This window comes from Ptychodera flava, chromosome 11, assembly GCF_041260155.1.
Source record: "Ptychodera flava strain L36383 chromosome 11, AS_Pfla_20210202, whole genome shotgun sequence".
Classification (NCBI taxonomy): domain Eukaryota; kingdom Metazoa; phylum Hemichordata; class Enteropneusta; family Ptychoderidae; genus Ptychodera; species Ptychodera flava.
In genome coordinates this window covers 14,235,247-14,262,314 of record NC_091938.1, presented here as the reverse complement: position 1 = coordinate 14,262,314, position 27,068 = coordinate 14,235,247, and the positions used below count along the sequence as shown (strand labels likewise).

Here is a 27,068-nt window from a genome sequence, read left to right as displayed (position 1 = left end):
AATGACACCGGGCCTTTTTTGAATCCACCCAAATATAGAGTTGCGCACACGAAATACAGATAAACAAACGATAGCCCATAAAACGCCCTGCCGTTAAATTACGGAAAATGTGCCAGACGATTACCAAATTTAGGTCACTGTTTGCCGTACGAATGGTACGATCTTTTTAACAAGAAAAAATGTTGGTGCCATGGAAGGAATCTCTTCTCCGATAGGCGTTACAGTATAGGGGCTATCAGGCGCTCGATGTCAACATTCAAGAGGTGTGTGTCTTCGACATGTGCACAGGCTGCGCCGCTCCTACAGCAGGAATTTTTTACACTAAATTCTCTCCTGGTTTTGTGTTGGTTACACGAAGGCTAAAACCAGTATTACAGAAAAGCAGCCATCTACTACAAAATCAAAGCGTTCGATGACTACAGTAAAACAGCGGTCGCATAGAGAGGCCATAGAGGATTTTCTCTATATACATTTTTCGCAAGGTTGTTGCTGTGGTCGTTACTTACGACAAGCTGACTGCGCGCTCGGAATCTGGAGTTGGCGTTGTTACTTACCTTTCTCTGCAGTTGGGAATGTGCTCAGGGGTTCCTCATCCCGGCTGACTTGCGTTATAATGGACGTACTGTCCATCTATGCCAACTTGGTTACTAATCCACGCCGTGATCGTGCAAAAATCGACGATAAATTTGTCCTGAAAACTTCGTACACATTCAAAATGGACGAAAAGGACAACATGGAAATGAAAATAAATAGAAAATTTACAGGGTCTGTTTCTAGACTCCCCAAAAGTCGATACGCAAACTTCTGACGCATTTTTTCACCGAGCTATTCAACATAATCACACAATATGGCTCTAATTCGTACATTTGATTCTAACTTGTCCAGTATTTATTAAATATTGCCTATCTTTTCCTTTGAAAGTCGAACAACCAACTTAGCGCCAAAATCCACACAGAAAGGGTATCACGAAACTGTAAACCTTGTTCACTGATTGACAAGAGGCTGTTATTTGCGTGCAGCAATTCGCTGATCTAAATGCTCCGCCTTTTACCTCGTTCGCTAAATAAAATATTCTACCAAGGATTTCGTGCAGAGTATTAGAAATTAATTGTATTCGATTGCAGTAAAACCTGTAAACCACAACAATTAATCAAACGAAGTATGTACCATTTGTTTTGACAAATCCTATATGATTCAAGCATATACCTTAAGTGTATTGTTTTAAAGTCTTCTCGTGCCATCTAGGTCAAGGGTTACCAACAATATCTCATCTTGAGATCTCGCTCCACTTGAATGTGGGCGGTGAATTGCGAGAAGATAGGACAGACACTAATAAACAGTATGATACCGATGGAAGGAAGGTACGGTATGTTTTGTAAGTGTGGTAAAACATAACATATTTTGTCAAACCTTTCAATTATGAATAAGTGGACGAAACGCAGTTCTTTCTTTGTACTGCGAATGACCGGAATGACTAACTATGTTGCAGCATGGAGGTAGCAGAGGAAAAATAGTTGGCAAGACCTTGTGACCTGGGTCGACCTTGCTGCAACCATGGATGTAAAAAATAGATCTATTTTTTACATCCATGCTGCAACCATGGAGGTAGTTCTTTCTATCTCCATGCTGCAACGACGATAATAAACTTGCTGCAACTATTAGGTTAAAGGACCTGACAGTGGTGCTCCATTATCAACTTTATAAGGGATCGGGCACCGTAGACATTATCTTCACTGACTTTGCTAAAGTCCTCAAATAACAGGTGCAGCCAACGAACAATGCACTTTTAAAAGGTCCTTACTATGATAAGATATATTGTGCATGACAAGTAATGTGAACTGACTAATTTTAAGTCTAGAGGGTAATTAATTAGCTGTTCATAATTTGCCCTCCTACAGAAAATTTTTCAACTTACCCTCCCACACTCAAACTTCATTTTTACCCTCTTCCCTCTTCTTCCCCTTATTTTGCCTGTTTCCCCTCCCCACTGTTAAATTTTTGAAGCTCCCTCGCCCTGTAGCGAAAAAAACTTGCCAATTTCCCCTGCCCTGGAAACAATTCCCCTCAAAAAGTTTTTCGCCAAGCCCTGTCCCAAGGAAATCAACCGATATCCGCCCTGCCCTACAAAAAAAAACCTAAAATTTGCTCCCCTACCACCTAAAACATGTCCCCAGCCCTAGCAAAATTAAAATTTCCCCAGCCCTCAAAAATTGCTCCTGGAATAGCTTTTTTGATGAAGAGCTCCGTTGGCTGCACCTGAAAAAGTCCCAATTGCAGGTCAATCTTCGAATTTACAAGTTATGGAATCACAGATCTGGTACCAAAGAGATCATGGGTAGCAGCAGACCAGTATAACATACACTATTAGAGTCTATGGTTGAACTGACACCTATCATTTCTTGGGGGAGTTAGCACAATATTGACCAATGGGGGGGGGGGGGGGGGTATATTGTAAGTTTTATATCTCACAATATGTATATATATATATATATATGGTGTGTGTGTGTGTGTGTGTGTGTGTGTGTGTGTGTTTTACACACACATACACACACACACACACACACACCAAAAGTTGAAATTAACCCTCTCAGGCCTAAACCCTTGTAAACGGGTTGTTCTGGTTAGTTAGCAAAAAGTCAGGCCTGAAAGGGTTTACAAAGGCTATACAAACACATTTTTATCTTATTGATGTGCACTCTAAAACAATTTTAAATTTATGTTGTAATCAACAAACTTTCAGAAGATAAAAAAAACCAAAAATATATACCAGATGTCACGAATATTTGGCTTGCCAATATATGCTGTATATAAAACAGATATATGTTGACAAATACTTTGACTTTGTTCATTATGACAATGTTAATAGTTCATATACAGATGTCAAATATCAGGTACTTAAATCCACTTCAAGAAGTAGATCAAGAATCTATAATTGATCCACCGAACAAAAATAGTCCCAAATTTGCTACAAGCTAGAGTTTGGTACCAATATCCTTCAACATTGAAAGCTTTCCAATCGGAACATTGTCCATAACCTTGTGGAGAAGTTTTAAAAAGTGTTTTTTGTTCTCTCTGAAAACCTGCAGAAACATATATGCATTTAGGATACAGAGAAAATTTAGAATGTGTAATTTGTGTATCTCCTGCATGAATGTCAGGACTTGTGGTTTAGTCAGCATGACTCCATTCAACCTTTCTCTCCTGGATTGTGTAGACCTTGTAATTGAACTTGGGACAGGTCTCGCAAATGTTGCCATGAAGTTAAATAGAGGGTAGCCAACAACTAGTATCCTTTTTATCCTGTGGGAGACAGTTATATCTTTAGTTTCATGTATAAAATGATTTTAATTTTGTTTTCATTTTCAGTGTTCTCCCAAGAGCAATTATCGAGTGGTGGGCGCCATGCACTCTTAATTTTTGGTAAACAATAAAAACTCATTACCATAACCATTACATTTATTGTTATGCAAATTAGCCACACTCTATCAGAAAATCCTGGGGAGAACACTGATTTTGTTTCATTTGATTTTTTTTAGATGAATGCATCCTTGACTCTCTCACAGCCCTGGCTACACACCATGGCTGGTGTATCCTAGCTAACTGAGCAGGTGCAGCTCGCTGGCTTTGCCTGGTCACACTAGTGTCACAGTGTAGCCAGTGAGGGCCATGAAAAAGTTATTTATAAATGCATCCATAAATGAGGTTTCATGCACTGAATGAATGAACAGATCACACAACAAACTTGAACTGGAAGTAGAAGACAAAAATTCCAAATATACGGTAAATAAAATGAGAATACAATATTACTGTAAAGTTTGATATATTTCAGAACATGGCAAAAATGAAAATACAGGAAGTCTGCAAAAGTAGAATCATGAAGAGAACAGTGAAAATAACTTAAAGGAAATAGGGGAAACAAAACTAGCAAAATGTGGTCATATATAAAAATATTTGCATGCAGTTATGGATGAGTGATATCTGAACAAACAAGAAGGGATAGAAAGATGTTGTATTTACTTCAGAATGTTGTAGTGAAGAACAGATGAATCTTAGCTGACAATGCTGGATAACTAGTAAAGCTGGAACTGTGTTATTAATGCAGTTTTTGACAAGATTTTAGAAACCTTGGTCTATGTCTCTTTAATGGTTAGCCAGTTAAGTAACAGCCTTGCCATAGCCCACGCTGAATACAGACTGCAAAGTTGATAATATTTTGTAAACTACTTTTTAAAGTGCTGCTGCCATTTCAGAAAATGTTGCAGAAGTTTGAAGAGAAAGCTAGCAGAAACTACCTTCTGTCATATTTTTTTCAGGAATGCAATGTCTTGCAGTGACTTGGGCTACATGTATGTGTGTCAAACGAAAACCACATGATGGTTTAAGATAGTTTGTGCTTCGAACATGACAGACTTCAACTTTTGTTCAAACTTTCCTCAAGCAAACTTTCAAACCATTCTCTTTCAAACTCAAGATTAAAAAAAATTGGGAGTCTCTGTGCAAATCTTTGTTCTAGAGAAACAAATTACCCAATATTTACCAATATGTGAAAGTCAAAATGGCCGCCATCCCTATATTATCTCTATGGCAAAAATGAATTTCCATATTTTCACAAAACTAAGTCATTAGAAACTTAATATACCTTACAAGTGATAGGCCAAAAGAATACTGTCAAACTTTGAAATTCCGAATATTTTTCCTGGAGGCGCATTCTACCTCAAGATATGCTACATGGTTGTCCCATTTTAGTCTGGGATCTTGTCATGAGCCGAGGCACGTAGTGAAGGTTGTAGGGTTTTTATCTAAATCAGGAATGTCAAGGATATTGAGGTAGCTTTTGAAATTTTTGAAGTTGTTGAGGGGCGCTGAAGAGCATGAAGTAATGTTTCAAAATGTTTGGTTTGTGTGAGTTAGAATGACACTATTTTGATAAACGACAAGTTTCACTGTTCAGGTCACCATAGAGAACATCAGTATAGCAAAGGGTGGACATTTTTGGATAAAATGTTGAACAATGTCTGTCATTGTGAAGATTAGACTGAACTATTTGTTCTGAAATCTTGCTGTGTACATTCTTGTCGCTTGTGAAAAATTCCGCACCAAGCTTTCAACTTTCATGTATAGCTGGATTACTTTTTGTAATTGTATTGTCTTTTTTTTATCATTTTCAAAAAGAATGAATTATATTACTACTTCAAGCAAAATTTATTTAGTCTGAATGTATGGTTTTCACAGCCCATTGTCTGCCTTTCAACCCCCCCCCCCCCCCCCATTAAGGTCAATTTTTGGTGTTGTTTAATATGCCCTCACACTGATAGTCAGGGTTTGTGCACAAAAACTGATGTCAATGCAGATATAGTGACCACAGTCCTTCCATGAAGGGACTGTGTACTGATCTATATGGAAAGGAAGCGATGCTCAGTTACTGTGTAATGATGATAGTCAGTCATTGAAATACAAGCCTTTTCATCGGATAACCTGAGAAAGCCGGTGAACGAAAGAACTGTTATCTGTCCCATGCAGTATATGATACTGTATGATTTGCAGGGCGTAAAAGATTTGAGGTCCTTGTTCTTTGGAATATTCAAGTTCCCTCAAAGACACCTTGTGGGTTTTTTGTTCCCTGCTTTCTCTTCCTTTACTAAAGATAAAATACAAAATTTAATACTGTAATAAAAAATAGCTACTACATATTAAGGTAATCCAATGGAAAATTGGAAAGCCATTGAAGTTTTTTGATATGTATGAATACACAGCCCTACCCACTCCCTTGGCTATGTTTTCTTTGGAAGTGAGGAAGAATACAGCCAAAAGATGGGAATTCCTCATGTAAAAGTATGCTTTACTTATATAAATAATATGATATTATTATTAAGTTATACACTTTAGTTCAGTATATGTGTACTGTTGTATACATTTTAATCATGTCAGATTAACCCAAGATGTTTTTTCAAAGAACATTTTCAAATGATTGTATTAATTATTACAAATTTTGAACATGATAAATTCTTAGAACTGCCAGCCTTTTTACCTCAATATCTATGCTATTTCTGTATTTTTATTAATTAAAGGGCCTGTATCTTTAACTTTAGATTTTCTTCACTATTGTTTTTAATGTCAACTACAGTTTCCTTTTGTAAGCCGGCCCCAAAGCATGTAGGGATACACAGTATTCAGCTTTTCAACTCACTGAGCCTGTACATGTGTGGACTACATGCATCATTATTGCTGACAAGTGAATTCTAGTGTGCACTACGAGAATTCAATTGTGAACAATAACAGTCCGTTTTACACATTTACGCACTCTGTTTATGAACTAAATACGCATCTTTAAATTGAAAGACTTGCACTCAAACTTTCGATAATAAAAAAGTTTTGACCATTCTCTGAACAAAGCATGAATAAAAATCAGGCGTGACTGTGCTGATTTTTGTACGAGAGAAAAAAATTACTTAACATTTACCGATACATGAAATTTACTGCTGCCATCCCTGTGTTAAATCTATGGAGATGAAATTTTTTGATTTTCACAAAACTAAGATTGTGAAAACTTCACTTATTCCAAGAGCTTTAAAATGAGCCCCAATAATTGGTAGACAAGAGAAGAATTGTTAAAATTTGAAAGTCCAAATATTTCCCTGAGCGAGGCACATTCTACTAGAAGTAACAACCTGTTCCAGCTTTTTGAGATTTTCAGTTTAAGTTGATTCAATTCAACTCAGTTCAATTTGATTCATTACCACTTTACTCATCATAAAACTGGGCAATAAAAATGGTGACTCTCCTGTACACACAATACAAATAGTAGTATAATACACAATGCACTTTCATTTTATACACGTCATTAAAAATATGCTCTGCATTTGGAAGTAAAAAAAAAGTCAATCTAGGATGATGTATTTGCTTTCAAATTTCATTCATATTAATATCAACCTTTCTATTATAGAATGAAATCTGTTAGAATGATATTGAGGTTGCAGACAAGAAAATCTGCATACATATTAAAGCTGATCTCAGATTATATTGTTTATCTTTGAACACACTTGGTACACAAAATTTTATATGACTTGTGTTTACGCTAATTTCTTCAGTTGATTCTCATCATTACAATAACAGTGGAAGATGAATATCTGATGAAATACAGAAGACAACAGATCATTATGTTCTGAAAAAAATGACCCAAACAGTGAGATTACTCACTAAGGGTCCATTTGGTTATCAGCAGAAAAATAGCAAACCAAATGTCTTTCACTGTATAACTTTCAGAAATCAAGAAATACATTGAAGATGTTTTTTAAAATCTCTTCCAGATATATCGTCTGGAGTTGTCAAAAAATTCAGTATTAAAATTCATGGTCGTCATCTTTATGCACAGGTATATCTGGTTTTTTTTTGTTCTAACATGGTTATAAGACAACAGCATTTTGTGTGATAATGTAAGTTGAAATTTGATCTTTACCACCGAATAATTACCAGCTATATTAGCATCCATGTTTAATAGTTTTCTGGCTAAATCGGTTTTAGGTCAAAGGTCAGGTAACTTTTTTTGCCCCAAAAGTATCACAGTTTCTGTGTCAGTGTTCCCAATCAATAGGTTACCATTTATATCAAACTCGTTAAAAATAAAAATGCTTATCATAAAACAATAAAAAACAGAAGAGAAAGATTTATGAGGCACTGTAGTAAAGAAATTTTTGTTTGAGGCTTGTTCCTGTGAGAGAATGAATGTTAAATGTCCAGTTATTATCTGATTATTATAATAATAACTATTTTCAAATTCCTTTTTCCGTTTCAGACAGAGGTAGCAGCATGCATAGTCTTGAAAGGTAAGATTTAATACAGAGTACATCGATCGGCTCAACCCTACTATCCTTCATTGAGCAGTTTTAGATTCCTGCATTGAGATAAGTTCCATTTTAATATTTTAATCAACATTTTCTTTTAGAAAAGGATATATTTCTGATATCTCAATGAAAATATGTAGTATTATATACCTTTTTTTTAGATTTAGGCCATCATCCAACAGGCGCTAACCCATTTACAGGATGAGGTACCCTTAACTGCTACCCCAGTGGAGCACATGATCTCGAGTGTCATATGAAAGCCCTCTAGTGGCAGTTAGGTTAGATACTTTTGTATTTTATTATTATCGGTGACATAGTGTAGGAGCCTACGTGGTTAATATTGACCTAGTAAATAGTTTTGTTGGCAAACAGCATGTGGATTTTGCACAGTAACATAAACCAATGTTGCTTGGTAGATAAGCAGAGCTAATAAAAACAGTCATATTCTGAATTCAGTTTTGAGGAAATACAACCCTTTTATCACCAAACTTTGGTACATACCCATTGTTTGCAATTATGTAGGTGGACCATGGACTGGGAAATGTGGGTGAAAGGGTGAAATGAATTTTTCTTCAGATATCCTTGCGAAAAACAAGATGTAATTTGTTCACTGAAGTGGGTGACCTTTACCATAGTCGAATATCGTAAGATACAATAAAACTGTTGTCTTGGGTTTTTTTTCATTTATTAACGCAATTGATGAACAGAATAAATGTGATAAATTGAGATTTGAGAGAGGTGCTGTCAAAAAAGTGAAATTGTTTACATGATTGATATACATGTACATGCATTTTCACACTTACAAAGTCCCTAGATTTTGGACCATGGTACAAACAAAACCATATGCACAAAGGTGAACAGAAATAAATGTCTTTCTATAGGCATCTGTACACATGGGTTTGTTTGTACTTCCATAACATGATCTCTTAAAGTCTGTTGAGTATTGTGTCCTTTTTGTTCCAAAGTAGAACCATTCAGGCCATTGAATGGGCATCCAGATCGAGGCATGCAATAAAAAGTATAACTAGTCACCGTCATCAACAAAAACTGTCCTCTAAACAGAATTTTTTACCGTCTTCCATACAAGTATTCCTGTTACTCTTTCCCAAAGGCAAATGCACCTTTGTCCAGCACTATGAGCTTCTGAACAGGTTTCAAACCAGCATTGATGACTGTCATCTGTTTACCCAACTCAGCCAACCACTGAACATTGTTGGTCCCATCAACAACAGCATTTTGTGAACATCGTAAAAGACCAGGTGAGGTAAGATATGTGAATTTGGTACAAGAATTGCATAGAGATGTATCTGTGTGTGTATTGGAAGAATGATGATGATATCTTTGCTGTGTCTGATGTTTCATCAAGGAGTTGAGAATGAGTCAAAGAGTGCAGACTTAGTATTTGCCTTGATCTCATAGTGTCTGGAGGTTATCCACTTCTGTACGCACTCCAAAAGCATTTTGTTATCCATTTCATGCTGCGTATGCAAAATCAGAGTGTTTGTATGGAAATACTAAGGATATTTCCAGGAAATAATATGGACAACAGAGATATTTCAAATTTATGCATTTGTTCTCCCTTTTTCAACTTTAATCTGTTACATATTGGTTTTTGGTCTGATATACCAAAAGAATATCGCTTTCCCCTCCCGCCAAGACATTCAGACATTCATAGTACATGTATTCACTCCAACAATTAAAGTAAAATTTTCCCATTATTTTCTCTGAGTGAATTGTCCTTCTTTGTAGCGGTTTCTATACAGTATTGTCACTAGAGGGCTCCCCATCATTTATCTAAGATGTGTACAGTTGTCAGTGACAAGCAGCACTCCATAACCTGTAAAGACTCTTGTTTTTACCATAGGTTGCAATCACTACCAGTCTGCTAATTTGACAATTCTTGTTGTATTCCGCTACATGAACAGCATTGGTCTAAAAGCACAGCTGAAAAAATGAGAGTACCCAGTTCCTTTTTTGCCCCGTTATTTACTTTTCAAATAATTCAATTTATGCTAATGTGGTTAAAGTGTTTTTGTTCATGCCTAAGTCAGGTATTCGTGAGCCATATATCAAAGTATTAGTGCAGTAACGATTAACACTTGAATTAATTTACCACACAACATGATAATTTTGAAAACTCTGGTACATGTTCAAACCGGATCTGATTAAAATCCGATGTAGAGATTGGTTGGTCTTTTACCGGTATGCAATTATGATGTGGACTTAATTTCTGCAGCCCCGGAGAGGGGAGGCAATTTGAATGTATGACAAAATTTCCTCCCTACATTCTGCCTTCAACCCTTTCACCACCATGGTTTGTCCCAAATCCATTGTTTTCTATGGTAAAGTTGGACCTGTATATAGGGAACTGGGGTGAAAGGGTTAAAGCTGGTACTTATTATCAGATGTGTCAGTGTGCATACCCTTGTTGTCATTCATCATCCATGGAAAGCTAATTTGCATGAACTCTCAGGACCCTAGAGATTGTGTCACCAGATCATTTTTACCTAACACTTCAATGTTCAAGGTGAGGGCTCCCCTCTATCAAATAGTGGAATATCATGTTCTTGATGGCTTACTGACAGATCCTTCACTATGAATTACCATTTGTACTATTGAAGCAAAAGAATCCTTTAAAAAATAAAAAAAACCTAAAAATTTAGCAACTTTGACCGCTGATATGGTGCATATAGTCTCTTTTGGAATGGCACAGACTGATTATAGTTGGTAATTGTGACCACATCTTTTACTCTTGATATTTTCCACAAATTTTCAGCTACACTTAGAAGATTTGCCATTGTTATCATGATTATTTTGTTGTTGTTGTTGTTATTATTACTGTTGCTGTAAGTATTATAACAGCTATGCTCTTTCACTCATCTTCATCCACTGTCAAGTCATGAACTTGTCAGTTCTTCATATTTGTTAACCCTGGTGACCCACTTCCAATCAATAAGTTCATCTTTTGAATTTCTTTGCCGGCTTTCACTGTACTCAAGTATTCAGAAGTTATGTAAATGGTGACTTCAGAAGTGTTTCCAGTGCCAAGTTGTATTGCTCACCAATCTTATGCTAATCATATGCCCACTCCGACCCTATCTCTAAATGAAACACCAGTAGTTCACTATTGACAAGAGATGATTAAAGCTACCAGTCCCCGCCCATTTTAATGCACATATTCTGTTAAGACTTTGGCAGACAGATAACAGTATTAACAGGGGTTAACTGTGTACAGTTATACTTTCATAAAATAGAAACATATGATTTCCAACTCTTATTATACTCATGGATTCTGAGTGGACAAGTATCTCGACAGCCACATTCATCCTTTCAAGCGCCCCCAGCAAAGATTGTAACTCATGGGTTTGAAGTGCGACAACAATTTTTTAATGCCCATGTTTACTCTTTAATGTACATGTACATGCCACCTTTAGTGATCAAGATGCATTATTAAAAGGGAAGAAATTTTAATATTTTTGCCGCAAGTATTTTTTGAAATTATTCTTCCATGCTTTAGATGTGTCTTTGATTTTTACTTGTAATTGCAGCGCAATCAGTTTTGGTATTTAACATTTGGCTGACTTTATCATTATCAAGATACTACGTTTTCAGATTGGTGCATTAGCCTTACAGTAATGTAGTGACATGTAACAGCATGAGGATTTGAAATCGCTGAATTTGCTGACTTTATGGCCACACCTATGTATCAACACAACTGCATTCTCAGTATCAAGGATGTAGGCTTGACCCGTTTTTTTTCTGTCTCTGTTTGGTGATTCCAGTCAATCACTCCATAAGCCAAAGTTGTGATCTCTTTATTGTTCAACTCTATTGTTTTGCCTCATAGATAAGATATAGCCTCAATCTTCCTAGATCTTGATTATGTTTCACCAGGTTGTGTGCACATCCCTCGCTACTGGTACCTGCAAGCTGCACACAGCATAGCTGTTAAACTTTGGGAAAGATTATATACTATCTTTGGTCAGAGAAAACCTTGAAACAAGATGTCAAAACTTGGTTAGGGTCTTGTAAACTAGTTCAGAAAACTTCTAGTGTAGTTGCAAGTTCAAGGGCAAGTATTCAAATTCAAGAAGCTTGCCTATTTAATTTCTGTCCAAGGATATTGTGTTTGCCATTTTCAACTCCCAAAATTCTTCATCAAGGTATGCACTGCAGGATTTGATTTTTTGTGTGTTTTTATTTGCATTTATAGCAAACATTGAATTCATCGGTGCACAATGCTGCCATAGAGGGCTCTCTGCTGTTTGCGTCAGTCACTGCAACAGGTCACCTGACCAATTTAATGTGAATTGGTATATCAAACTGGTTGATGCTTTATCGTAGCTTGGAAGGAATTTGTTCAAATATGTCAGCAGTCTGTTTATGATAGTTTCCTTTTGGTAGGATAAAATTATGTCTGCATGGGTGGAGATTCTTCTGTATCTTGTTATCAGTCTCTGATATCAGATTGACTCAGTATATCTTTGCCACACCTAGCTTTGTAAGACTGTTAATGCCTTTGTTTTGTTTTGTTTTGTGTAGTTATTTCAACCTGAAAGATATTGTGGGAATACTAAATATGAGTTTCTAAAGTTACGCATCAGACCTGACCGTTAGACTCCACACAACTGATAATGTTCGTTTAATTTGTGTTTTCATATCAACCCACAACATACTGTCAGAATACATGTGTTTGAATGAGTTCGACCTCAGACTGATATAACAATCTAATTGTGAAGTGCTCGCAAAGTGTGGAGAGTAGCCTTTGAAGATCAATTGACAGTCCGTACCGTAATCTTAAAAAAATTTCAATCGTTAATACAAAATAGATGAAATGTTGGGGTATTTTAAAGGCAAAATGCGCCTCAGGGACAGATATTCAGACTCTCAAACTTTTACAATTCTGTTCTGATCTACCTCTTGTTAGGGGTTCATTTTAAAGCTCTTTGTGTAAGAAAACATTTCACCGTTGTAGTTTTTTCAAAAATCGAAAATTTAATTTTTCTCGATAGAGTTAACACAGGGATGGCGGCCATTTTGAATTTCAAATATCAGTAAAGCTTGGGTAGTTTGTTTCTCTAGTACCATAATTTGCACAGTGACCTCTGATTTTTATTCTTGATTTTGAAAGAGAATGGTTGAAAGATTCCTTGAGGAAATTTTTTTGCAAAAGTTTAGGTCTTTTACTTTTGAAGCGCATGCTACCTTAAAGTGTTTAATTTTGTCCCGTGCTAATAGGTTGCATCAAATATCCCATTTAGGAGCTAAAGTAAAGAATAATGAAAGTTTTAATAGACATCAGCAAAGGAGATCTATCAGGATCTAATCTTATTTCCTCATTTCACTGGATTACCCTTTGCCATTTACTGGACATGATAGAAAACACCATTCACGTGATGACAGTACACTAAGCTATAATTGGACAATTGACGTCAATTCCTCAAAAAAAATATGACTATTGTGTCACCTTCTGATATCTTCTCACACCGTAAACAGCATTAATTTTATACTCCTATGTAAATAGTGTAGTATTGATTTTTCACACCCCTTCACATGAAGTGCTTGTTGATATCATATCTGTCTTGGGTGTAATTGCATGGCCTTTCTTTCTGTGTAGGCTATCAGTACTTAAGTTATTTGATAAGAAGGTCAGTGGTATTAAAGTATATTTAGTGGACCACTAATGAAATAAAGCTTGGTTAATCCAAAGCTGATCAGTAGAGATAATAATAATAATAGTGATAAAATAATACTTATATTAATTACTACTTCTGGTAACAACAATAACAATAAATCCTTTCGCATATATCATTTTGTTATACTGTCTACCATTTGTGTCTACATACATCTGTATATCTGAGAGAACTTCTCTGGCATGGCAAAAAATATGAAAGCATTTCTGGTTGTCAAAGGAACAGAAACTGAACTCTACAGTGACCTTAAAAGAATAAAAGCTTTTCGTGCCTATTGTTTAAAATCGATGTGCTTGACTGTGGTACAAAAGTTTATCGGTTAAACTTGTGTTTTGACTTGCACTTTTTTATTGAAAAAATAAACTTCTTTACACCATTGTAGTTGATGTGGTGGAATCTGCCAGCTGTTAGACTCTTCCAAGTGACAGAGGTTCGGTATGTGTTCAGATGATATGCAGTGAATATGCAATGCAGATGTTGGCAACTTGGAGCTTGCCTCGTCATGGAGTGATATATCATAACGTTTCGTATTCATCAATCATGACAGAAGCTGGCACGTATCATGCAGCCATCAGACATGAAACCATGCCTTGTAGGAGTGATCTTCATCATCCGTGTCAAAGGTCGCCTTGTCACATGATATCCTACCTAGTCATGTCAGTAATCCGTCACGTCTTTCACTCAATTATCATATAGGTAATCTAAAAAGTACTAACACAAACATCGATGCGTGGTGTCTGCATGCACACCTGACTCATTTCTCAAGACACCCAGGTTTTGTTGATATTTTCATCATCTAACTGACGTGAGCGATGATTCAATCATCAAGAAATAAACATCTTTGCTACAGATTTATGAAAAAGCCATGTCAAAGAAAAATTTGGGCAAGTGTCCTAGTTAATATGTGATGTGAAATGGACAGAATCGGAGACAGTATCTTATGACAGAAATATTGGTCAAATGAAAATATGGTAAAAACTCAGTTACAGTGGGCTTGACGTGTCCACCCATTCAACATTGGCAGTTACCGGTGAAAAGAAATAACAGCTTCGATAAGAATGGTTTCTTATGATTTCCCATAGGGTTTCATAGTGATATTTATATTGATTAAACCACGGTCCCTCCACAAAACTTAGTAGTGCTGCGATAAAAGCAAAATGCTTTTTCTGTATGTTCTGTATTCATTTCAACTTCAAAATATACAGTCGAGTGTTGCTGTGTGAACAGCAGGTGGACATGAATTTTGATATTTTTCAGTAGCTTAAGGGGACCAAAACAAAGCCACTGCGTCGTAGTGACAGTGGGGACACTTGTGATGTATTGCTATTATCATTTCATATTACATATCTGCTATTCTTATCGATATCAGGATGTTTGCATTTCTTTTGTCCAAAGACCCTACTTCCTTAGCGGTGTTTGATTTAGACAAGATGAGAAAGTTATGATAAGACACAAGTGGCGAAAAGGAATGTAAGAAAATTGATAGGAACTCACTATAATTTTTAACAAAAATGAGAGTTGTGTGTGAACAGAACATTGTATCTCTCATAACGATCAAAATTTTATGTTTCAAAAAATTACGTACTTATATAAGTTCAATGTGGATTATGAAAGAATTAAAATTCAAAATGGCCGCCGTCCCTGTGTAAATGGGGAAAATTAGATTTTAGCTTTTTGAAAAACTAAGAGAGTAAAAGTTTTTCTTTCTCCAAGAGCTTTAAAATAAGCCCCCACAAGTGGTAGATCAGAAAAAAATTGTAGAAATTTAAGAGTCCAAATATCTGTCCCCGTGGCGCATTCTACCTTAGTGTTGAATTTTACCCCAAACTATACAGACAGATATGCTTCATTTATGCAAAATGTTATATTGATAATCACTGGCTTTTCAAAACATTAGTGAAAATGAAATATTTCATGGATATCAACCAGTATTTCCCAATTTTGTTGATGGCAGTGAGTTACGTTAGCAAAATCTTAGAGCTATATTCTCTGTAACTGTTGATATAATTTCTGACCACAGTTTTGTTCATAAAATATGGTTCCTTGTTCAACTTCCAAAATCATCTTGCAATGCCTATTTTGATGCCTGTTTATTTTTTTTTTTTTGTTCAATGTTATTGTTGACTGCTGAATGTCAGTCAAGGCTAAGAGTGCATTTGTCAACCGTGACAGGGTTCATAGCACACATTGCATAGTGTTTTTGAATTTTGATATGATTTGATTTATTAGGCAAAGTTTTCAGGACAGAAAACAGGGGTAAAATTACAAATTAAAACGCTGAAATTAAGGTTTAAAAGGGTCACTGAAAATCGGAACTTATTTCAATTAAACCCCAGTTTTAGGCACAATATATGAAACCATGGCGAAAATGAATTAATGGTCATGACCATTAATTCATTTTTGCTATGGTTTCATTAAATTTGTCTAAAACCGGGGTCGAATATATGCATGGTCACCCATTCATTCAGTATCTTTCAACATGTCAAATAATATAAGTAGTATCTCATATCAAACAAAATTCATGAAAAATGGCCGACTTTGTCCCTTTAAAAGAAATTGTATTTACAAATGGCACATGGAAAAGCATGTGAAACGCTGCCGTTTATTGAGCTGTATGTATGTATATCACTATGATTTGGGATATAATGACTCTGGAAAGGCGATAGATCACATGATGCCTAGGTATTGTGAAATAAGTTTTTAGAAAAATGTGGGGCATGGCAGCATTGTTCTCGTTGACATATGAAAGTGACAAGAAAAAACCAGCTGTGGTCACAACAAATCATGGAATAAGACAAAATGATACAAGAAAAAATGCATTATCAGATTCGATAAAGAAATAATTTCACAATAGAAATAATGGATAGTTGAATGACTGCAGAAGTTGAATTATCAGGGTGATTACAGGGGGTGCACCCCTATGTTTACTGTACAGCCACACATTGTATGTACTGAGGATCAATGGGAAAACTGCCAAGATTTCATCTGGTCTTTATCTCCATTTACAGTTGATTTCCAATCTACTGAAGGCTGTCTTGAAGAAAAATTGATGTGTTTGTTAAGTGGCAGGCAGACTTTCTCCAAAGATAAACTAAACTCAGAACCGTGAGAAATGCCCAACGTTTTAGACAGTCTCTTACACAAGGCATAATTAAAAAGTATCGGGTATCGGTAGATCACGAGATAGTGATGACACTTGAAGATGTCTCAAAGATGATGTCCTTTTGAGTAACATTCGGATATTTTGTTGATTTAACAGTTTTTAAGAGGTTAAATAAACACCAGTGATTCAGTTTAAAAGTCAATAATTAAACTCTGTGATATAACCTTGTCCAGTGAGAAGGATATGCATATTATGTTATTGTGATCATAGACAGTAGTCTGGCTTCTACTGGCTATGTTGTGATCAACATTTAGCAGAGTGTTGACCTCATTTTGATTGTTACAGGTGAAGAACTCAAACCAGTACTTGGAGAATGTGTATCGGGACTATGAAATAAACCATGGGCGGAGATTTCCATCCTTCACACATACATAATACAGCCAGTCTATATAGAAGGTCTCATACCAATAATGAGTTTAACGTTTGATTTTGTAACTTGCTCTACCACACTTCCCAAAGGCCAAAAAAATTGATTTGTTTCTGGTCACCACCCGCATCACTTCAAAGTGTGATCGTCAACTCTTTTTTTCCTGTTTTTCATTTGCCCCAATGGAAAAAAGGAAAAAGGTATCAAATTCCATCAAAATAAAAATAATTGAAAAAAATCGCATCGCTGCATCAGTTTTGCCACATTTCAATGACTTTTTTTTCCCTAAGTGTGTTGTTATGCAATAAAATTATTATGATTAAAATTATCATTATTATTACTAATATCGTTCACATACCCATTTCTAATCTACAAGGTGTACTTTTCACCATAAAATTTCAACCAAACTCAAAATCTCGCAGTGCGCCTTTAATGCAAGAGTCCAGGTCAAAGGTAGTACGTGCAATTATGGGAATTCATTTGCCCTGCAAAAGTGTCATAGTTTCAGTGCGCTATATCTGACAATGTATTTCTTATCTTTGTACACATTCGTGAGAGAAAACCACATGGGTGTTATGTTCTAGAGAGTCGGATGGGAGAGAAAAGTGGGTTACAAGGAATTTTGAGCTGAGGTGGCAAATTCTGTGAGAGTTACCCAGGATACATGGTGCCTATCCATTCTGTCATAGTTTGAAAGTTTGAAAGTAAAAGATATTTTGTCGTGAGTGAAAATTTGCAAGCCATAAACACCAGTTAGAATCTTTTGCAATTTCATTAACTCTATCAATGTAAATTTAAATGTGAATTTCTCATGTAATGATATTGACTTTTACATTACTCTTTCCACCGTTGGTCTTAGTATGGTGTGGTAACATTAACCCTTTGAGCACCAACATCAATTTTTGTTACCTTTCTAAAATATACCTAAGTTAATTTTTGTTAGATTTTTGCCAAAATTTTGATAAAAAACTGTAGCCAATGAAATGTTGTGTTCATTTGGTCCAAAATTATCAGAAAAATTACAGAAAAGTTCATAAAAATTGGTAAAATGCTGCACTAAAATTTTGATGGGAAAAAATACAGCACTCAAAAGGTTAACAAAATTGACATAGCTTCAATTGTTGAAAGTACCATAAATATTGCAAGTCACACAAAAGGGGCACTGATTTAAAGACCTTACTTGACAGCCACCATCAGGTACTCCATGGTACACATGAAATGCAAACCTTCTGATAAAGAAAATGTGAAAAAGTTGTTAAGTTTTTGCTATTGAAGCCAGAAAGCAACATGTCAGATGGTAAAATGTACTCATATCATCAATTGTAGATCATCAGCTTAGGTAATTTTATAGTTTGTATAAAGACCAGATGATAGCGTGGCGTGTATCTAATGGACCAATGATACCGTATGTAGGTTTGTTTCTCATCCTAGGTTCTTTCAAAAATTTTGCAGAGAGAGAGTTTTTTAATCTTTTTTGAGCTGAGAAGATCTAACTACCAACTTGAAAAGGGTTCAGGCAGTATAAATGCAACCGTGAATTTGATAAGGAGTGAGATGATGATAATGATGATATGTGTACATTGTGTATACTAGCTCCTTCAGACTGTGCTTTGTGCTCTCAAAGTTTATATTTTGAATTTTTTCAGGTGAATACCACAAAAAAAGACATAGCTAGTTAAGATTGAATTAAGCAAAGAAGCCAGAGAATGATATCAGAGACAAAATTGATTGTTTTGCCAGCAGCAAAAACTTAAAAGTTGGTCAAGGACTTCATATTCAAAGGAAATAAAAAAAGAGGGAGCTCATCTTCTACCTGATTTGAATCATGTCAGTGGCAGTTGAGTTTGGAGCTCTCACAGACTCAGTGTTTTATCTGTACAAAGTTACTTGTCCTGTCAGTTCTGCTGATTTGTGTCTGTGCCTGGGTAAGTTAACAGCAGTTTACCAGGGGGTGCCACAGTCTGTCCACAAAAACTGCCCTCTTCAGGCAAAAGCTCTTCAATGCTGAAAATTTTGCTCTGGAAAGAGGCTGATGGCTGGCGTATGTCTTGGGAAGTAGATAGGATCTTCAGTTATACTTTGAAGGTGTTCAGTTGCATCTAGATTGCTGGTTTGAACACGCACTCTGTGGTAGTGTACACAAACGGGGGAAAATTTGCAACAACAAACTTTGTATCCGAGGTTTCAAACTAAAAGTCTTGAAGGATGCCTCCCACTAAGACTTCAGAATCTGAGGCACAGGCTGATATTCCAATGGAAAATGCCGAGAGTTTTGCTTCCAAGAAGAACGGCGCTCCTGAATCTCAAGGAAAAAATTGTGAGTAGTAAGTTTTGTGTTGTCATCACAAAATTGCATCATTCTGTTGTGGAGCCCATCTGTCGAGAACTTTCGCTTATTTCACAGTTTTTATACCACTGAAGAAAAAACAAAAAGGTCAAAAATGATTTTTACAAGTTTTTTTTTACAACCTGGAACTTTAAGATGATGGATACGGATTTCAATTACATATTCTACAGGATGTTATTACCAAAGTCTTGAGTGGCGCATTTAGGTTTTCAAGGAGGGTACACCCATATATTTACGTAATTAAACTTTGCGCTTTCATAATTGCAGAATGACATTTTCAGTCTGTACTGGATTTAATTTCCAGCAAAGTTTGACATACACAGGTACAAACAGGTTGTACAAATACATCAGATTGTGACTTGCATGTTTTGTATAGTTACAAAATGTACATATATCAAATGTTATGATTGACTTTTGTATTGAACTCACGTAAAGTTATCCAGTTTTACGTCTATGTGAGTTCAGATCTGTAAAGTCAAACCCATAGTTTTACAGCTTTGCTTTCTTTTTAAGAAATGTTTCTTGTAGGTTGTAGTGCAGATGATCAAAAGTATTCATTGCTTGTACAGTCGGCCCAGAGAATTTAACTTTGAAATAACTTTGGTTTTCTGTGTTCCATATGTTAACATCACTTGGATGCAGTTATTCTTCTAGAAGTTCCGTAAAGTGTCTTAAGTGTTGTTTTCCTCACTTATGTTGTGTGAAAATCTTCCCTTGATTACAAAATTGAATCCTAATGGCTCAGTTATGTAAATATCTAGTCTGTGGATTATGATAATCCTTGCATCATGCTTATCATCATCAACACTAAATGACAGAAAACAGTGGTCACCGCCCTTCACAGGGCTGTCTGACAACAGATCACAATGTTTCTTTTTGCTTTGCAATGAGTCGGCATCTGAAGATATTCTGAATCAGAATTATCTTAGCAACCTGGTTTAATGCCAAGAACTACTTGGCAGACTTTTTGTCCAAGGTTGGAAATTCCATCAACAATATTTTTGTCAACTTTTGACAACATATTGGATTTAGTTTTAGTTTGAACGTCAGCAGTCATGAATTGTAGGATACACAATTCAAAATTTGGAACAGAAAAAAGAAAATGTTGCAGATTTTGGAAAATTTAACTCCGGTTCCTTTGCGTTTTTTGCTTGGCGGGAATATTTTCATGAGTGTTATGCAAGTCATCCGTATTTCTCGTTGAGATTCATGATTGTCATCAAGGGATGCACTGTTAGGTCTTTGGTTGGGGTGATCAGAATTATGATATCCACATTTGCAGAAATCTGTGAAAGCATGGATATGTTTACTCTATATTCCCCTTTTTCTAGTCATGTTATATAATTTTTTTGTTAAAGCAAGCAAAGCTAAAAAAAATTAATTTTTAATTGTGTGTAGACTGTCATTGTTGACCACACCCTTCCAAGAAGTAATGGTTTGTCCCCAAAAGAACGCAGTCTTGTTCAGAGATACTAACTTTGAAAACTAATGCATGGTAAATGCTCCAAAGGACTTTTTAAAAGTGAAAATTTACATTTTATTTTCTATGACAAGTTTCTTTGTAGACCACAAGTTGTAAGCAACAGGTGGTTGGTTACCAACAAACGACATTGAAGTTTACATGTTCTACCGGTACACAAGGAAATCATTTTGTTTTTCTACTGTTTGAATTATCTGTAATATCGCAAAATATGCATTGTAAATTTTGTGAAGTTACCACCATAGTCGCTTGTACTCAGCACCTGGCATGTTCTTTCATAAATTAAAATATAACTGCCACTGTGGGGTTATCGTATCACCCATGCCATCAGCAATGTTTTGTTTTAGGCTTTTGGCAGACAATCTGACATCCCTTGCATAACATGACAGTGCTATAAGATTCTTATCAGATGCCACCAGATAGGCATGTGCATGCATTCAGGCATAGACCCCAGTATGGCCATAACTCACATCAGATTGTTAGAAGGGAAATAAATACTCAGTAAACAATGATAAGCCATAAAAATTCTTATATATCTGTCATTTTTCCATTGTTCTATTACAAAAAAACAACTGTCAGATAATTTATCTCTGTCAAAGCAAGATATGTGTTATCAGACCCTTTTTATTTTACAAATTTGTAACGCAATGAGCCAAAAGTCTGCAGTACTAATGCCTTTCACCCCAAATTCTGAAAAAACATTAAAAAATCATTAAAAATTGGCGCTTGTGTCATGATGGCGAAAAGACAGGCAGCCAAAAGAAAATTTACATGGCATTGTTTACAATCTGTCTCATACAACATTTTCAAGGCTAGCATGATTGCGGTTTTTTAAGTTTCTACAGACTATGTTAATCTTGCCTAGACATGCTTGCGGAAAATAAGTTTACCCTCATGATGAGGGCAACAAATGGTTTAAATATACAGTCAAAAGTGTGAACATGCGTGATGTATTGTAAATTTGTTCACATTAACACCTGCATTTCCAGTTGTTACATGGATAACTGTTTTGTACATAGTGTGAAATGTTATTGTGGATGTTCAGAAACTGCCGACATGAGATAAGGATTTACCAAGGAAAGTGTCATCATCATCATCAACATCATCATCAACATCATCAACATCTTCAGATTACCATCATATTCACAACAGGATTCATTATTTAGATGCCACAAATAAAGCTTGTTCTTTCTGAAAATTTGGTGTTTGCAAAATATCAACTGATGGTGAAAGAGGAGGTGACTCCTTTTTGAAGTCCTTGTGCTTTGAGATAGTCTTCATGGCCAATTGGTTTGTAATATCTGTTCATTGCCAGTCAGTCTGTTTGTATTACATCTGTTAAACAACTCATCTCAATGTTTATTGGAATGAGACTAAGCCATTCTGACCAATCACTGTGAATCATGTAAACAGAATGCTGCAATGTGTCAACTTTTCTGCTGAAACGCCCAGTAGCTGTATCTTTTGATGATATTTTCACAGATTTTGTTTTGATTGTCAACAGAAAGTTATTGTCCAACTCCCCAAAGCATGTTAAAACCACTACTACATAGCTTGTCAACACAGGATCAATACATGTCGAATTCATTCTTATATTGTTTATGTTTGAATTCTAGTCCAGACCAGAATTCACTTGTAAACAATAACAAATCAGCCGGTTAATGTACAGGCTGAGTTGACAAGCTGAATACTGTGTATCTCTCCAGACGTTTGCTTCATGAGGAGTAGAACAAGAAACTGATGTAGACATACGAAAGAAAAATAGTGAAAAAAAAATCATCAAAAGTTACTGCTATACTGATGCTTTGAACACAAAACTGCCTGCAGGAATGTTGGGAAATCTTTATTTTGATCATACAACATGCTTCTGTTGGTCCTTGTGATCTAACTTTATTTCCTGAATTTCAATTTACATCTGGCTTGTAGACAGAGAACAGCAACTGAGCTATGAAAGGCACATCGAATAAGTTACAATTATATGCTTGAAATAAGGCGTTTTTCTGAAAGTTTGCCATTTAACATTTTTTCACCAAAGATAAGCACAACTTTTGAACCATAGTATTCTAACATCACATATCCTGCCAGGTGAGTAGTGGGAAGTGTATTATATTCTCATTGATTAAGTGCCCCGAGTGTGAAATATTAATGTTTAATTAGAAGGTATAGCCACTTCCATAGTGATTTCTGCCCTGTAGGTCAAAGGTCAAGTGCACCCATCCTAAGAGAAGTTGGCAAGCCCACGCTGGTCAATGATTCGCCATCACATTTTATCAAATCAGTCACTGGTTGCTGAGAGTTGTAAGTTTTAAGTTTTTCACACACTCATTGATGTCGTGTTTGTAAATACCAAGATCTCCAAAACTTTGCAGTCAGTCGATACGCACAGCCCAACTCTGCAAGGCGTGCAGCTCAAAGAGTTCATTAGTCCAAGTTTGTAATCACTGAACACAATGGGATTTGGGATTTTCAGCAGAGATTGGAAGAGTTCAGAGAGAACTGGGTTTGCTTTGTAACATCAGCTATTGTACGGTACTGATAGTCAGATCCAGTTACGTGTCACAGTGGCCTGGTTACTCATCTTGTGTGTAGAGAACTTGAAATAAATTATCGTGAGAGCATCCTATTATCAGAGCCACTAACAAAATTAGAAGCTTGATTGCTAGCTTTGTCAATTTTATCACAAAAAATCTTGGTAAAAATCAACGTACTTACAAATATTAGGGTTTTTCCCAGCAAATAAATACTTCTGTACTCTTTGTCCACATGATAACCTCACACGGAAAATTTGTCAATTGTATTGTGTATAAACATTACCCTATCAGATTATTGATGCTCCCTGATCAGGTGTGTTTAATTGATGTTTTTTCATTGATTTAGTCTTATACAAGAAATCAAGTTTTCAAGGATGTATCCTTCAAAGATATGTGGTAGAAATAATTTATTGATTTTAAACTACTTCTCAGCTGGGCAATGGCACCACAAAGGCTGGTTTCTGCTCTTTATATGAGCACAGCTGGATCCCTGCTCCCCCCCAAGTGAGATGGAATCAATTAGTTTGATTTGTATCACAGATTATGAATTATCAAATGCCAGAAATATGTCGTTTTGATCGCAAGTCTTCAATAACATGCCAGCATAGTCGGCAACAGAAGAACTTTTCAAAAGTGTCCAACATACTGCAACATCTTTAGTCATGTTATCAGAATGGTTTGACCCAATTCTATCATTTTCTATCGCACATTTGACCAATACACATAGGCAATGGGGATGGAAAAGTTGCAGAATGTAACACATCTGTGAATTAAAAACTACTCAATTATGTATACAAAAAGTAAACATACTGGAAAATGAAACCCATCTGAGGCAAATTTTTGATTAACCCTGCCTCCATCAAAATTTTGTACATCCTGTTGTTTTTAATAGGGCGGTTTGATCCATATAAAAAGAGCAGGGGTAAATAAAGGTAAAAAAATGCAGTGAATTGAATGATAATCTCTGTAAGTAAATTGTATCATATTCTACGTAGCTGTTATACAGCCAGTGTTAGAGACTTTCAAATTTTCTGTTTTCTCATGTAATATATTCACTGAATATAGCTTTGACAATGCTAAATATAGCCATATTATTCTGGTGTATTTATGAAAATAAAAACTTTGAAATTAGTCATTGCAACCACAGTATATATCAAGTGTCAGGGTACCAGCCAAACTCTCCTTCATGGATTTTAATCACCACACCAGTCCCATCATTATGGAGGCTCATACCCCCACTGTACAATGGTCTCTACCAGGCTGATCCTTGATAAAATTGGCAATCATTCACACCGCTATGATATTCTGAATAATTGTCATGGCAACAACAAAATCACAGTGTATCGTGATTAGGCATTGTCTGTTTCCGTGTACAAAAGGAGCCATCATGATTATTGCATTGCATTTCATTTGTTTTTATCACCCACATACTTTTTGCATAAATAGAGAAAAAGAAGTCATACTGGAAAAAAAGGTTTTTATCAATCAATATTTGCATGCAACAAGGATGGAGCTGATGAGCTACAAGAAATAAAACATGAGTAAAAAAATGAGTTCACCTTCAAATAAAACTAATGATGTTCAGTATCTTTGATCTTTTAAACTGGTGAGTCTCAACACTGAAAGTGTCTAACCTTTAATAATAAAAAAGAAGCAGTTGTTTGATCAGTTGTGGTTGTATTCGTTTCATTTTTGTATCAAAACGCTACCAGATTTTGTCACTGTGGCAAAATCTGTTCATTGTCAAACATATTGACGGTGATGCTGCCGGCCGACTTCCCTTTTTTGTAGAAAACTTTCACCTTATTAAAAATATTCAACTTATTACTCTACAGCTACAGTAATTAGTTTTAGAATGGACGCAGAGCAATTTCTCTCATCTTGATGATGTCTTTCATTTTCAGTATTTTCTGAAACATGAGTTGGTGAAAAGTAAGCTAAATAGATTTCTGTCATTCATCCTTCCATACATAGTGCATGGAAGACTGTCACCCATCACTGTACAGTTTATCAGTTGAAGCAAATCCCATCTCTACAAATGTGCAATTACTTGTAATTCACTCAAGCACATGATGGTATTTTTCAACATATTAATCGCCTATTGGTCCCTGCGATTGAGTTCCGTCCTACCTATGCAGAGAGTGGTATGTTCCATAATTAGCATATGTAATGTGTTCGGGGAGACTCCTTGTGGTGAACTCCCACTGTGTACTATCACTTTCATCACTTCGTGCTACAGCTGTCAGATGGAGACAGCCGAGTCAATTGTTCTCATGGTCTGTTAATAACGAGAAAGGAGTGACCAAACTGTACAATGTAGGTATCTATCTATATCATAATACCATAATTCATCTGTAATTTCATAAGTCATTTCAGAGTTTGCTGTAGTGAAATTGTTATTGTTGATGATAGTGATGACAAGATCAACAGATTCTAATAATCGGCTGAAATTTATGAAACGTTTGTAACAGCCACATTTAGTATAGTTATTCAGAAATCAACCAAAATATAAGGTAGCTGAATCGGTAAAGGGTTTATAAGAAATTGTTTTCATGACTGCTTGACAAAGTGAGTCTGAAAATGAGAAGTGTGAGCTTTCCTCAAAGGTGTGTAGAGTGGAACCTCATTAAAACATGAGTACCAAGCCACAACAAGTGACAAGGAAAAATTGAACTGCACCTTGTTTGTAAACACAAATGTACACACCCCGACTTTCGGGTGTCAGGCCTTATAACCATTTGAAGCCAATATTGTAACCATATCAATCAAGTGAAGGTATGGTCAACCAGACGGTTCATTTGGAATTCATGACAATAATTGATGTTGTGTTTTTTGATGAGGTTGGCAGCGCAATTTGCTGGTGCTGTGTATCCACCATATGGTGCTCTCTATGTAGATAACTACGTGCGTGACTGTCATATGTGTGTGACTGTCATATATATATATATATATATATATATATATATATATATATATATATATATATATATATATATATATATATATATATATATATATATATACACACACACACACACACACACACACACACACGTGTTTATATGTGTAGAGCGACTGTCAAGTACACACATACATACACACACACACACACACACACACACACACATATATATATATATATATATATATATGTCTGTGTCTGGGTGTCTGTGTGGGTGGGGGTGTCTATGTATGTATATGTGTGTATATATATATGTATGTGTAGAGACAGAGAGAGGGGAGAGAATATCAGTTGCTTTGATAATCATTGAAGACTTGTTGCCAAACCTTACAAATAAAGTCAGCAGTGTACGTACACCTTGAAAATGTACTGACTCAACAATCGTGATATTGCTTTGAAAACAATGTTTTGACATGCTGGCAATTCTCAATTCAACATCAAAAGATGTCATTTCCATAACTTTACCCCTTTTATACCAGGGCATTCATTGAATTTTATTGAATGCCAACGACGGCATTTTTTTAACATACATGCAGTGACATGATAGAGTAGTTAATATACTTTTGAAATACAGGTTGGTGCAAATAAGTACTTGGAAAAAAAACAAATAAAAAAATGAGGGGTTATTGATTTGATAGGTCCTAGGAATAATTTACATACATGTCCCTGTAACAGAGCTCTTCT

The 27,068-nt window shown here is 35.8% G+C and overlaps 2 protein-coding genes across 8 annotated transcripts in view; one reads left to right on the top strand and one right to left on the bottom strand.

The window, feature by feature from the left end:
• Positions 1 to 868, bottom strand: part of LOC139143573 (carboxy-terminal domain RNA polymerase II polypeptide A small phosphatase 1-like) — a 42,963-nt gene extending 42,095 nt beyond the window's left edge. Inside the window, exon 1 of the mRNA XM_070714014.1 lies at positions 555 to 868. Coding sequence (XP_070570115.1) covers positions 555 to 630 — 76 coding nt within the window. The 5' untranslated portion in view covers positions 631 to 868. The remainder of the gene's footprint in view (positions 1 to 554) is intronic.
• Positions 869 to 1,339: 471 nt separating this feature from the next.
• Positions 1,340 to 27,068, top strand: part of LOC139143571 (solute carrier family 15 member 1-like) — a 55,860-nt gene continuing 30,131 nt past the window's right edge. For 2 of the 7 annotated variants that reach the window (XM_070714009.1, XM_070714010.1), the window contains exons 1-2: positions 7,798 to 7,823; positions 8,953 to 9,100. The gene's annotated coding sequence lies outside the window, so the exon portion shown is untranslated. Of the gene's footprint in view, positions 1,362 to 7,307; positions 7,373 to 7,792; positions 7,824 to 8,952; positions 9,106 to 19,134; positions 19,382 to 25,599; positions 25,739 to 27,068 lie in introns of those variants that run through there. The other 5 variants (XM_070714006.1, XM_070714008.1, XM_070714007.1 and 2 more) reach the window with 4 other exon arrangements.